Source organism: Schistocerca cancellata, chromosome 8 (genome assembly GCF_023864275.1).
Source record: "Schistocerca cancellata isolate TAMUIC-IGC-003103 chromosome 8, iqSchCanc2.1, whole genome shotgun sequence".
In the NCBI taxonomy this organism is placed as follows: domain Eukaryota; kingdom Metazoa; phylum Arthropoda; class Insecta; order Orthoptera; family Acrididae; genus Schistocerca; species Schistocerca cancellata.
In genome coordinates, this window is record NC_064633.1 from 364,858,053 (window position 1) to 364,872,533 (window position 14,481).

The window sequence follows — 14,481 nt, forward strand, 5'->3', positions numbered from 1 at the left end:
TCATGGTCAATGATACCAGTTTCGATGTAGACATCCTCAAAGAAGTCAGGTTTATTTGTTGATCATTAGGAATTGCGTTTCTATCTATTCCAGGTAGTTTTCAAAGAAGGCATTTAATAATGTTTTGCAGGATGTCTTATTATGCCCGCCCCTAACAAAGCTATAATTTTCATAATTAACTGTTGATGATTAAAGTTTCCACTGGCGATTACGTACAGTTAGGGAGCTTACATACAAATGAAGTGATGTTTCTCTGAAGCTTTCGGTTACATCAGAAGATGAGTCTGGAGAGACAGAAGGTTCCAATTATTATTTTATGAACAGCCCTGATACCGTGTCTTGCCAAGACAATCTCACATGCACCTGCAGTTTCTATCTGGTGGATTTGAGTTTCTTGTCTACTGTGACAAATACACCATCTCCATTTCACATTTGCCTGTTCTTTCAATATACACTGAAATTTGCCCCAAAAGTCTCACTGCTGTCAATTTCAGGTTTCAGCCAGCTTTCAGTACCTAGTGTTATGTGAGCTTCACTGCTTTTCAGGAACAGTTCAAACTCTGACACTTTATTGTGAATGCTTTCTTAGTGAACTGTTAGGATTTTAATACTCTCACCTGTGGGAGACATTTCTTTCGATCGTACACTAATACTTCGGTTTTCCTATAGCTGTTGTTATCCGGATTGGTTGGGGAATCACATAATGTAAAAAAAAAAAACCTTGTTTACTCTAATCACAGTCAGCTACCTGAGTAGCCTCTGATATGTAATGCACACATGACCCATTTAGGGGGACCATACAGTTCTTAACCCTATGACACAAGTCCAGGAAGTTGCTGGTTGAGTCCTTCCACTTGATTTAGAACCAAAGGGCCATGATCAGTTCTGAGGACAGTGCTGCAAATTGTGAGCTTTGTTGAAACCCCATGCACAAGGCTGGTCTTCTCAACCTTTTCTGCCAGTTGCTGGAATGACCCAAGTGTGACCTCAGAGACCAAAAGACTGGCATCATTTGTTCCAACATGCACCACAGTCTGCAGTTGGTTGCGCTGTGTTCCCTCAGTGGCTGCCTGAATAGCCTCTTCAACATTTTTAACCAGGCCGCAGGCCTACACATTGAGTGCATCTTGGTGCCCATTACTGTCTTTGCTGCCATTTCCCTAGGAGGTACCATCATTCGCCATACTTTTGAATTGTAATAGACCCCAACGCAATTGCGTTTGCCTCCTCTTGACACCGGACAAAACAGGTGAAGCAAGTCCCACTGGTTCAGTTTCAGTGAAAGACAGCATCTCAAGCTTGTTGGTTGATGGGATTGGCATAACACCCTGAATCCTCCATTTTCCCTTTCAACTCTGTGCAGGACACCTAAATCTAAAAGTGACATGCCACTCGCAGTCAAGTGGGAGAGTAATGACAGATCCTGAGGATACAGGATCCACAGAAGAGGAAAGTACTTGAGATACCTCTGATACAGGTATCACAAGTACACAACTCTGGGGAGTTGTTCCAAAACAGTGATTTGCAGAAGTTGTTAATTCCCTATGAGAAATGAAGCAAGTACACAAAACTAGATTTCTATTAAGGCAACCTATGGTAAAAATTACTAGTTTCCTAATATGTTTTCCGGTTAATTATAGTTGTTAGCAAATTTGAAAGAGAGTTAATGTATGATAAAAGTAGGTAATACAAAGAGCTGCTACTCTTTACAGGAAAACTAGATGTAACACAATATGTTAGTTATAATTTGTGCTACAGCAACTAAATCACAAATGCCTATTTACTACAGATTACTTGTAGATTATGCAAAGGAGAATGGTAGCTTCCAAAAATTCTCAAAACGCCCATATATTTGTGTTTATGTACTATGAAATTCAAGGTGATTTATTCTTTGGCTGTAACTGTGAACCACAAACACTGACTTGCTACAAAATAGGTTACGTATCCAAAACACTCGTACCGGTAACTTACGAAAATGTGGTTTTGTAAGTGTCCAAAAATTCCCAAAAATAACCTAGCTCTCACGTCAGGTGTAGGTGTAAACTTAGTGGAGACATGAAGTGCAACAATCACACTGGCTCAGTCATGGGTAAAGCAGGTAGCGGATTTGGGTTATTGGAGAAATGCAGTCAGTCTACAAAGAAGATGGCTTACAAATGACTCATGTGACCCATCCTGGAACATTTTTAAAGTGTGTGGGACCTGTACCATATAGAGCAGGGGATATTGAACATATAGTCAAGGCCAGCACAAATGCTCAAAGATTTGTTTGACCCACTGAATGTCACTGAGATGTTGAAAGAACAGAACTGGCAGACTCTTGAAGGTAGACAGAAACTACATCAAGAAAATCTACTAACAAAGGTTCAAGCACTGGCTTTAAATGATGACTCTAGGAATTACTACGACCACCTATATGTCACTCGCATAAGGATTGTGACGATAAGATTTGATTAATTACAGCATGCAAAGCGGCATTTAAACAATCCTTTTTCCCCACACGGCATGGAATAGAAAAACCCGGATAACTGTACCCTGTCCCATGCACTTCACAGTTGTTCATGGAACATAGATGTAGATGTAGATTGGGGAATTGAAGTGCAAGGATATGCACCCCCCCCCCCCCCCCCCCCCCACACACACACACACACACACACACACACACACACACACACAAATAAAATCACTTTTGCGGTGGATGGTATGTCCCATGAGCATTACGGTAGGAGGAAGAATGGAGTGGTTGAAGGCAGCCCAATTAGGGCTTACTATCAGCATTTGCTGCACATTAAAGGAGTGTACCAGACAATGAAACACAGAAATTTGTGTCCCATAAGCAATGGTTTCTCAGTTGATAATCCAAGCACAGCTTCATTCTGCTGATACCTATCTCCTGTTACTTCAAATTGCATGTAAATATTTTTATAATGCTGAAAAACTAACAAACTTACGAGAAACAGATTGTAAAAAATAACCTCAGGGCAGCCAGATTAGTTGCTAAAGCCAATATGTTGTCAACTTGGTTCACAGGCATGAACTTCATCACAGAAGCACTGGCATTATGCTTCATATGAGACTCCACTGCCACCAATGAACCATGGACCTTGCTGAGGTTGGGTGGTTTGCATGCCTCAATGATAGAAGGTAGCCATATTATAGGTGCAACCACAATAGAGAGGTGTCCATATAAATACCAGACAAATCTGTAATGCTTGAAAAGGGGAAGCAGCCTTTTCTGTAGTTACAGGTGCCACAGTTTTGATTATTATATTATCCAGCATGGCCTTATTAGGTTGATACTGCAAATGGATGATTATATTTCTCGGAGCCCCACACCTGTACTGTATGGCTACATGAAGATAGAATCCTCGCGGGTAAAATATTCTGTAGGTAAAAAAATTGCTGGTTCAGATCTCTGGCAGTGATATTCTCAAGGATGTCATCATCAAGAAAAACAAAAGTGGTGTTCCATGGTCTGAGTACGGGGATTTTAGATCCCTTAATCAGGTAAAACAATTTAGTCAATACTAACATACAAAGAGCATAGAGGCCCTCACAAAGTTCCTGGTGCATTCTGCAAACATTCAAGTTGTTGTTGTTGTTGTTGTTGTTGTTGTTGTTGTTGTTGTTGGTTTTTTTTCCCAGTGATCCTCACAGCACCAGTGGTGCATTCCTGCAGTTCTTTCAGTGTTATTGGTCCTTAACATAACCCTACAGAAAGAAATCACATGCTGTGAGATCTGGTGATCGGGGGACCATGGCAATAGAGGAACATTTTGCATACCAGTGCATCTTATCCAGCGATGTGGCAGTTCTCTGTTGAGAAAGGTGCAGACAATTGTGCTTCAGTAAGCGGAGTCCTGCTGAAAGATGAAAGTATAGTAGTCAGCAGTCACTCATCCCAACAGCCACAACTGCAACATATACAAGTACATGCACGTGTCGCCGACTGTTCGGTGAAGAAAATGGGGTCATACGCATTTGTCTTGGATATGACACAGAAGATATTCACCTTCGGCGAATTCGTTTCCGTGTTCACATGGACATGGAGCCTTTCAATACACCATACTCTCATATTGTGACGATTCATGTTTCCTAAAGGATGGAAAGCCACCTCGTCATCGAATATCGATGTACCCCCCCCCCCCCTCCCCCAAAGTCATCATCATCTTCCATGTTTTGGCACAAAACTCCAATCAGCCAGCATAATCATCTCGAGTAAGGTGTTGTAACAGATGTAAATGGTAGGGTTTGAAATGCAAACATTGCCACTAAACATTCATCACTGTTTCCTGCATTATGCGCAGTTCATGGCTTGCACGAATGGCTGATTTTTGTCAGTCGCACACAAAGCTCTGTCTCGCATGCCTCACGATTTCCTCTGCAACACATGGTCACCTGTTGTTTTTCCCTTAATACAGACAACCAGTATCACGAAATTGGCAAAGCAAATGTAAACTGCTCTGGTGACCAAGTACAGCTTTTCTGCATTTGCATAAGAAAGCACACTGAACACTCGTAACAGACGAACATTTCACGTTCCTAACATAAAAAAACTCTTCTCTTTCATTGCCGCACCATCTTCGGGAGTGCCATCAAAGGTCTGCCGTCTAGTGTGCCTGCAAGGCACAAGTGGGCTTTTTAAACTTGGTGATTGTTTCTCTCCCCTCATATATCACCCGTCTGTACATCATATACTTGTCAGTAAACCAGTGCATTGAAACGCAAAGGATCATTTAGGCCAACCCTGTATATTCCTGATTGTCCGTATTTTTGAGCATTGTCTGTTCTCTGTGTTATGTTCATTCTTAGTTTGTTCTCTGCGTGAAAGCTAATTTTAAAATTAGTATTATGACATATTACTTTTTTTTAATTCCCCATATATGGTAGTATAATGAATTTTTCTGTCTATTTTCACCAATTTTATTTCGTCATTTGCATTCGCAAATTTGGCCTTAATGTAATCAATAAAGGTTACAGACTGTTGAGCAGTACTCAATAATCTTGAGAACAATATTTTTGTGAGTTACTTTCTTTTTGGATTAATTGTATTTCCATTGACTTTTTCCAATAAATGTGTCTGGCATCTTCCTTTCCTAGATCTTGGTCTTTGTAATTTTAATGCTTTCGACACATCAAGTGATTTAATGCCAGTCATGTTATGAAACAATATCTTTCCACTTGTATCTAAGAAATATATTTATTTGTATTGTGAATAAACCATCAATCCCTGCTCTGAGCTTTGGATCCTTCATAAATCTTCATCATCCGCATGACTACTCTGCATTTCAGGCTTAAGGGCTTGGCGGAGGGTTCCCCAAACCATTTTCACACTATGTCTCTAACATTCCTCTTTCTACCAGTGTGGGGGAAAAATGAACACTTATCTCTTTCCATGCAAACTCGGATTTGTCATATGTTATTATCATGATGTTTTGGCGTCTTGTGAACACAAGCACATACATCATCATGATGCATCAACGAAACCAAACTAGGCTTTTCTTCCTACGTAAATGGTGTTAATGAACTATTTTTGCAATTGGAGGAGATGGAAATTTTGAGAAAGGTTTTCGCCACAATGAGACATGACTTTGTGTTAATGATTGGTACATCAGCTCATGTATCACACCTGTGACTCTTCCCCTTATTTTGTGATAATACAAATCTTCTTGCATCTTGCTCAAGTTTCTGGGGTTTTAACTTCCATATATACTGCACACTATCTAGAGTAGCCTTTGTAAGGCATTTTTATGAAAAGTGAAGAGAGACAGTCCTTAAACACTTCGTTGATGAACATGTCCTGTAGCTGCTTTTACACCTCCCATATTTTCTGTATTAAGATCAACTTGGCAATTCATGATGGATACATTTCACACACACACACACACACACACACACACACACACACACACACACACACACACACACAGAGAGAGAGAGAGAGAGAGAGAGAGAGAGAGAGAGAGAGAGAGAGAGAGAGAGAGAGATATCTAAAAACAAAGATGATGTGACTTACCAAACGAAAGTGCTGGCAGGTCGATAGACACACAAACATACACACAAAATTCAAGCTTTCGCAACAAACGGTTGCTTCGTCAGGAAAGAGGGAAGGAGAGGGAAAGACGAAAGGATGTGGGTTTTAAGGGAGAGGGTAAGGAGTCATTCTAATCCCGGGAGCGGAAAGACTTACCTTAGGGGGGAAAAAGGACAAGTATACACTAGTGCGCGCACACACACACATATCCATCCACACATATACAGACACAAGCAGACATTTGTAAAGGCAAAGAGTTTGGGCAGAGATGTCAGTCGAGGCGGAAGTACAAAGGCAAAGATGTTGTTGAATGACAGGTGAGAAATGAGTGGCGGCAACTTGAAATTAGCGGAGGTTGAGGCCTGGTGGGTAACGAGAAGAGAGGATATACTGAAGGGCAAGTTCCCATCTCCGGAGTTCTGACAGGTTGGTGTTAGTGGGAAGTATCCAGATAACCCGGACGGTGTAACACTGTACCAAGATGTGCTGGCCGTGCACCAAGGCATGTTTAGCCACAGGGTGATCTTCATTACCAACAAACACTGTCTGCCTGTGTCCATTCATGCGAATGGACAGTTTGTTGCTGGTCATTCCCACATATAAAGCTTCACAGTGTAGACTGGTCAGTTGGTAAATCATGTGGGTGCTTTCACACGTGGCTCTGCCTTTGATCGTGTACACCTTCCGGGTTACAGGACCGGAGTAGGTGGTGGTGGGAGAGTGCATGGGACAGGTTTTACACCGGGGGTGGTTACAAGGGTAGGAGACAGAGGGTAGGGAAGGTGGTTTGGGGATTTCCTAGCGATGAACTAAGAGGTTACGAAGGTTAGGTGGATGGCGGAAAGACACTCTTGGTGGAGTGGGGAGGATTTCATGAAGGATGGATCTCATTTCAGGGCAGGATTTGAGGAAGTCGTATCCCTGCTGGAGAGCCACATTCAGAGTCTGATCCAGTCCCGGAAAGTATCCTGTCACAAGTGGGGCACTTTTGGGGTTCTTCTGTGGGAGGTTCTGGGTTTGAGGGGATGAGGAAGTGGCTCTGGTTATTTGCTTCTGTACCAGGTCGGGAGGGTAGTTGCTGGATGCGAAAGCTGTTTTCAGGTTGTTGGTGTAATGATTCAGGGATTCCGGACTGGAGCAGATTCGTTTGCCACGAAGACCTAGGCTGTAGGGAAGGGACCGTTTGATGTGGAATGGGTGGCAGCTGTAATAATGGAGGTACTGTTGCTTGTTGGTGGGTTTGATGTGGACGGATGTGTGAAGCTGGCCATTGGACAGATGGAGGTCAACGTCAAGGAGAGTGGCATGGGATTTGGAGTAGGACCAGGTGAATCTGATGGAACCAAAGGAGTTGAGGTTGGAGAGGAAATTCTGGAGTTGTTCTTCACTGTGAGTCCAGATCATGAAGATGTCATCAATAAATCTGTACCAAACTTTGGGTTGGCAGGCCTGGGTAACCTAGAAGGCTTCCTCTAAGTGACCCATGAATAGGTTGGCGTACGAGGGGGCCATCCTGGCACCCATGACTGTTCTCTTTAATTGTTGGTATGTCTGGCCTTCGAAAGTGAAGAAGTTGTGGGTCAGGATGAAGCTGGCTGAGGTAATGAGGACAGAGGTTTTAGGTAGAGTGGCAGGAGATCGGCGTGAAAGGAAGTGCTCTATCGCAGCGAGGCCCTGGACGTGCGGAATATTTGCGTATAAGGAAGTGGCATCAATGGTTACTAGGATGGTTTCCGGGGGTAACAGACTGGGTAAGAATTCCAGGCGTTCGAGAAAGTGGTTGGTGTCTTTGATGAAGGATGGGAGTCTGCATGTAATGGGTTGAAGGTGTTGATCTACGTAGGGAGAGATACATTCTGTGGGGGTTTGGTAATCAGCTACAATGGGACAGCCGGGATGATTCGGTTTGTGAATTTTAGGAAGAAGGTAGAAGGTAGGGGTGCGCGGTGTTGGTGGGGTCAGGAGGTTGATGGAGTCAGGTGAAAGGTTTTGTAGGCCTGCCAACCCAAAGTTTGGTACAGATTTATTGATGACATCTTCATGATCTGGACTCACAGTGAAGAACAACTCCAGAATTTCCTCTCCAACCTCAACTCCTTTGGTTCCATTAGATTCACCTGGTCCTACTCCAAATCCCATGCCACTTTCCTTGACGTTGACCTCCATCTGTCCAATGGCCAGCTTCACACATCTGTCCACATCAAACCCACCAACAAGCAACAGTACCTCCATTATTACAGCTGCCACCCATTCCACATCAAACGGTCCCTTCCCTACAGCCTAGGTCTTCGTGGCAAACGAATCTGCTCCAGTCCGGAATCCCTGAACCATTACACCAACAACCTGAAAACAGCTTTCGCATCCAGCAACTACCCTCCCGACCTGGTACAGAAGCAAATAACCAGAGCCACTTCCTCATCCCCTCAAACCCAGAACCTCCCACAGAAGAACCCCAAAAGTGCCCCACTTGTGACAGGATACTTTCCGGGACTGGATCAGACTCTGAATGTGGCTCTCCAACAGGGATACGACTTCCTCAAATCCTGCCCTGAAATGAGATCCATCCTTCATGAAATCCTCCCCACTCCACCAAGAGTGTCTTTCCGCTGTCAACCTAACCTTCGTAACTTCTTAGTTCATCCCTAGGAAATCCCCAAACCACCTTCCCTACCCTCTGTCTCCTACCCTTGTAACCAGCCCCGGTGTAAAACCTGTCCCATGCACCCTCCCACCACCACCTACGCCAGTCCTGTAACCCGGAAGGTGTACACGATCAAAGGCAGAGCCACGTTTGAAAGCACCCACGTGATTTACCAATTGACCTGCCTACACTGTGAAGCTTTCTATGTGGGAATGACCAGCAACAAACTGTCCATTCGCATGAATGGTCACAGGCAGACGGTGTTTGTTGGTAATGAAGATCACCCTGTGGCTAAACATGCCTTGGTGCACGGCCAGCACATCTTGGCACAGTGTTACACCGTCCGGGTTATCTGGATACTTCCCACTAACACCAACCTGTCAGAACTCCGGAGATGGGAACTTGCCCTTCAGTATATCCTCTCTTCTCGTTATCCGCCAGGCCTCAATCTCCGCTAATTTCAATTTGCCGCCGCTCATACCTCACCTGTCTTTCAACAACATCTTTGCCTTTGTACTTCCACATCGACTGACATCTCTGCCCAAGCTCTTTGCCTTTACGAATGTATGCTTGTGTCTGTGTATGTGTGGATGGATATGTGTGTGTGCGCGCGAGTGTATACCTGTCCTTTTTCCCCCCTAAGGTAAGTCTTTCCGCTCCCGGAATTGGAATGACTCCTTACCCTCTCCCTTAAAACCCATATCATTTCGTCTTTCCCTCTCCTTCCCTCTTTCCTGACGAAGCAACGGTTGGTTGTGAAAGCTTGAATTTTGTGTGTATGTTTGTGTTTGTTTGTGTGTCTGTCGACCTGCCAGCACTTTCGTTTGGTAAGTCACATCATATTGGTTAATTACATCCCTAACATTATATATATTAACTATGAAATCAGATTGTATGTGTACCTACAGAACAAAAAATGTTTTTCTGCCTGGAGCACAGGGTTATGTAGCAGCTTCTATTGATTGATAGCATCATTGCATGTGGCAGCTCACGAACTATGCCATTGATTTAAAGACTATTGTCTCCTTGCTGTTCCAACCAGCCTCTCAGTCCAGATTGCTCAAAGCTTTTGAAACCAATGGCAATTCAGAAGCTATTATCTTTTGTATGTTCATTTAATTTACTTAAAATTACAGCAGGAAATAAAGAAGTATTGAAATTTGCTGTTGAACTGTATGCTGGAACCTCAACAAATGAGATCATATGTTAATTCATGTATACTGACTCACTTATTTGAGATATTATATAGTAATCTTTTAGTTGGTGAATAAATCTGAAATGAACATAAGGAGAGCAGCATGAGAAATATTCACTATATTCAAAAGTAATTTTTTTCTACTGATCTGACAAAAAAACTGTTAAGTTTTGGTCTTGCAAAAATTTCGTAAACATGCTATACAATCACTAGGCGACCATGCTAGCACCATGCAAAGATGATTGAGAAGGCAGAAACAGCGAATTCAGCCTTACAAAATAGTTTCACTGCTGAAGATGATACTGTTGTTGTTCCTTTCAATTGTTGGCTGAGGGCCAAAATGACAGATTTGAGATGGGTTATGGAGGAATAGAAAATGAACTAAAATTGCTTGAAAGATTAAAGGCTATTGGCCCTGCAGAGATGTCTGCACAGTTCTATACAGATAATGCAAAATAAATTGATTCTTAGACCAGTTTGTTGTAGGACATCGGAACAACCAAGGCACATGTCATTCAAATAATCAAACTGTTATTGGAGAGATGCATGCAAAAATTTTTACTGTCAGCATCAACCAGTTTTAGAGTTGTTAAACACATTTCATGCCCATGTATTATCTTCACCTCTGTGGGTATCAACATGTAATTGACCCAAACAGTCCTGCGAAACTCCGCCTATGAGAATGTGAAGGAAGTAGATAATGATGACCATGTTGATACTGTGTACTTTGATTTCCGAGAGGCACTCGATGCAGTTCTGCACTGCAGCTAGTGGACAAAGTAAGGGATTATGAAATATCAGAACAGTATTATAATTGAACTGGGGACTTGCCCACAAGCAGAACTTAGACCATCAAGAGTGTCACAAAGATGGTCATTTCACTCTAGTGAGAAGTGTTATAGGAAATGAGTTGCATGTCACACAAATGTTTCTTGCAAAACTTCAAGAACCTGCATGTTCCAGTAAGAGTAAAGCAACAGATCACTTTCTCCCACACCTATCACTTGAAATGATCAGACCATCTCCATCTATTCTAAGTGGTCTGCTCTATTCAGTTACATTGTTCATTGACGCTTTTTGTGCTATCACAACTCTCAGTGCAAAGATATTCTCTTATTTGTCAACAGTTACTGTACAATATTACAAAATAATATACAGAGTGATAGTTTGCACAACTCAAATCAACACACACAAAAATACTGTTCAGAGAAAACAACAGGACATACCTCAATGTCTTGCAGACAATTTGATACATGTCATTGGCTGTTTCAACCCACTTTAACTTGGTATTGGTAATTTATTTTTGTAAGGATAGTTTCACAATAATACAGGATGTGTCAACATAAGAAAAAGAAAGCATTAGCCATTTATATACAGACATCTGAATTTGCACGTGTGTTTAATGAGGAGAGTGGAGGACGTGTGGTCAGCTGTAGCCATGTTAGAGGAGCCATCCCAGCAACTTTCTGAAATTATTTAAGAAAACTGTGAAAAACCTAAATCAGGATGGCTGGACAGATACTAGGGCTCCATCCTCCTGAGTAAGTGGACAGTGTCTTTAACAAATGCAGCCTTTCATTCTATTAAACCTGGCATATAGTTCTCTTATGTTGTACATACTTCGAACAAGTTAAATTAATAATGTAAAAGATAATTATACACTGTTCATTTACTTTTCTAGTATACCTCACTAAAAACATATGTCAGAGAAAAATTAGGGAAACAGAGAACTTAATACTTTCATGGAATAACTCTGACTTAGACATGCTATTTTCAGAATGTTGCATACAGATGAGTGAAAAGTTGCTTGTGTTGCTTTAAGTATTTCTCTGTTGTTTCATTGCAATAAATGGAACAATTAATAAAATAAGAGAAAGGCATCCTCTCACCTGTAGCAGACTGATGTGTGGTCTATACACACACACACAACAGAAAATGGTATTCACTAGCTTTTGAGCATCGGCTCTTTTTCTAGTTGAAATGACACACACAACCATACAGACACCCAAACTCACACTGCTGCAGCCATGGCAACACTTATTTCACAATTGCGAAACTGATTGACAAGTGCGTCCCATCAGATTCCTTGATATGACAGCTCCAGATGATATTCTGGATGTCTGATAATTTTTGCTGATGGGATGAATGGAACCAAAACATGTGATAAGACTTTCCGTTGTTTCAATTTTGTGCACAATGCTCTGGGTCACATACTTCAAGGCGGATGATTGTATTCTCTCCAATTTGCACAGTGAACATGCAGTGCTCAGTGCTGCATATTGCCATGCCTCTAGTTCAGTCAGATGCTCAAGGGCTTGTCCACGTATACTGAGCAACAAGTAAGGTTGTCAATAAAGTATTACTTCTGGGTTACCAACATGGTGTAAAAAGATGGCAAGTTGCCATCAGAACACGGGTGGTATACAAAAGGTTTAGAATTACTTAAATGTTTATGTGAACATGGGGCTTCAAAAAGTTTTGCCTAGTCGGTTACAAAATAACTGACTTTTGGGACCAGGCCCTAAAAATCTTGTTTACAACAATTACTGCCCAAAAAGCTCACATCAGTGAGCTTAAAACTTTTTATACAACTGAAGAATATCACATGCTATTTATCACAGTTTAATCAGTGGTCCATTGTAGCCTCAAAACAAGAGTGAAATACCATTTTTATGTAAAATTTCTGTCTGTCTAATTGTAAAGCAACTCCTCCTTGATGGCTTGACAGATTTAATCAATTTTCAGATTAATTTCTATCCGTTCCCAGATATCATCCAGTATTATCATTTATTAGATTTTTCACTGCAGACAGACAGAACAAAGCGGAAATGCAGATGTATGCTATATTGTAAACATAAAAATAAAAACCATATTCAAATATTGAAGGAGCCTCAGATAGACTACCACTAGTTTTAAAATAAACAAAGGTATTTTAATTGGATTCTGTTCTTTCTTCCAAATAATAAAACACACACTAAAGCTTTTATTGCAGAATATGTGCTGTGATAGTTCACTATAATTACATATACTATGTTGCCAACCAACTACATCTACATGGATACTCTGCAGATTACATTTAAGGGGACTGCTCAGTGAACACAGGTGGGGGAAGCTTGAAAAAACTGTCAGTTTTCTAAATAGTGCAGTTGAAGGAGTAAAGTGTTGTAAGTCCATATAATGCTTACCAATTTTAACAAGTCTCTTTAAAGTAGTTTTGTTGGGAGTGTCTGCTTATTAATCTAACTTCCTTACATGCTTAGACAACCTCACTCATTTACACCTTTCCGTGGAAACACTTTTTATCCCCTATTTGTCTGACTTCAGTACTCCATAATAGACGACACTTTTTTCAAAAGTCTGTGTGCATTACTACCACAGCTCATATTGTTTAAATATGGCTAATTTATTTACCTAGTTTTTTGAAAAGATAAGATACTTCATTTAATCAGAGTGAGATTAGAGTATATATTTATTGATTTTTACCCAGTAAATCATATATCAACTTTCCTTACAGGCCGGTGGAGGAGAAGATCAATCATCTGACACTGAGGGTCAGTCAAGTCCTTCACGTCGAAGGTTGTCAAGACAGCTGCAGCAGATGCAGGAGATGGGACTCTCAGATGAAGCACTGAATCGCCAAGCTCTGGTAGCCACAGGTGGTGACGTGCAGGCAGCAATAAATTTAGTCTTCAGTTGGGGACTATCTTCATCTCCTCCCTGAGACTAAGACAGTTTAATTTTGTACATCATTCCTGCTTGGTCTAAATCTCTTGTCTTTTGTTTACAATGTTATTGTCTGCCACATGAAAACAAAGCAAGTTTTAGCATACTTAGGAATTTTGTTGCACATAGGTTCCTACGAGTTTCATTTTGTTGCTGAGATATCCAGTAATTTGGTGGTCTAATAAGGTAAACCTGATATCACTTACTGTTGTAAGAACTATTCTGAATAAAATATTTGTCCAAATTTATTGTTAAGTTTAAGAACTCCCACAATGTAATTCAATAAGCCACCCATGTATAACTAATTTGCAAAAATAGTATCCAGGTTTTAATCAGAATTACAATATTAATTTTGTGTTATATAAGAGGCATTCACATGAAACCTGGTCGCTGGTGTAAAGTAACAGTAACAATTTTACTAACTCAAAAATGTAGTTATACACAGTACACATACTCAAAAATTGTTGCCAAAACTGTTGGTACGTTTATCTGATTGTGACACTAGCCGGTCGATTGCATCCTCGAAGAAGTTAGTAGCCTGCTGTCGGATCCAGGCCAGGACCTAGTCACACACTTTGTCGTCCGTTGCGAATTGATGTCTGTGAATAGCTTGTTTTAGAGGTTAAAACACGTGAAAGTCACACGATGAAAGGACAGGACTGTACGGCTGATGGTCCAGTGTTTCCCACCGAAACTGCTGCAATGTCATCTTCATCGCATTGGCCATGTGTGGGCGGGCATTATTATGCAGGAGGATAAAATGCTTAGGCGTTTCGATATGACGGCTCGTCTAAGGTTCGGTAAAGTGGCTTGATAATGCTGGGCATTGATGGTGGTTCCCCATTCCAGGAACTCAACAAGCAGTGGGCCTTGTGGTCAAAAAAGGAC

General features: G+C 41.4%; 1 protein-coding gene across 1 annotated transcript in view; it reads left to right on the plus strand.

The window, feature by feature from the left end:
* Positions 1 to 13,837, plus strand: part of LOC126094956 (ubiquitin-like protein 7) — an 88,238-nt gene extending 74,401 nt beyond the window's left edge. Inside the window, exon 8 of the mRNA XM_049909610.1 lies at positions 13,385 to 13,837. Within this exon, the coding sequence (XP_049765567.1) occupies positions 13,385 to 13,591 (207 nt within the window). The 3' untranslated portion in view covers positions 13,592 to 13,837. The remainder of the gene's footprint in view (positions 1 to 13,384) is intronic.
* The last annotated feature ends 644 nt before the right edge of the window (positions 13,838 to 14,481 follow it).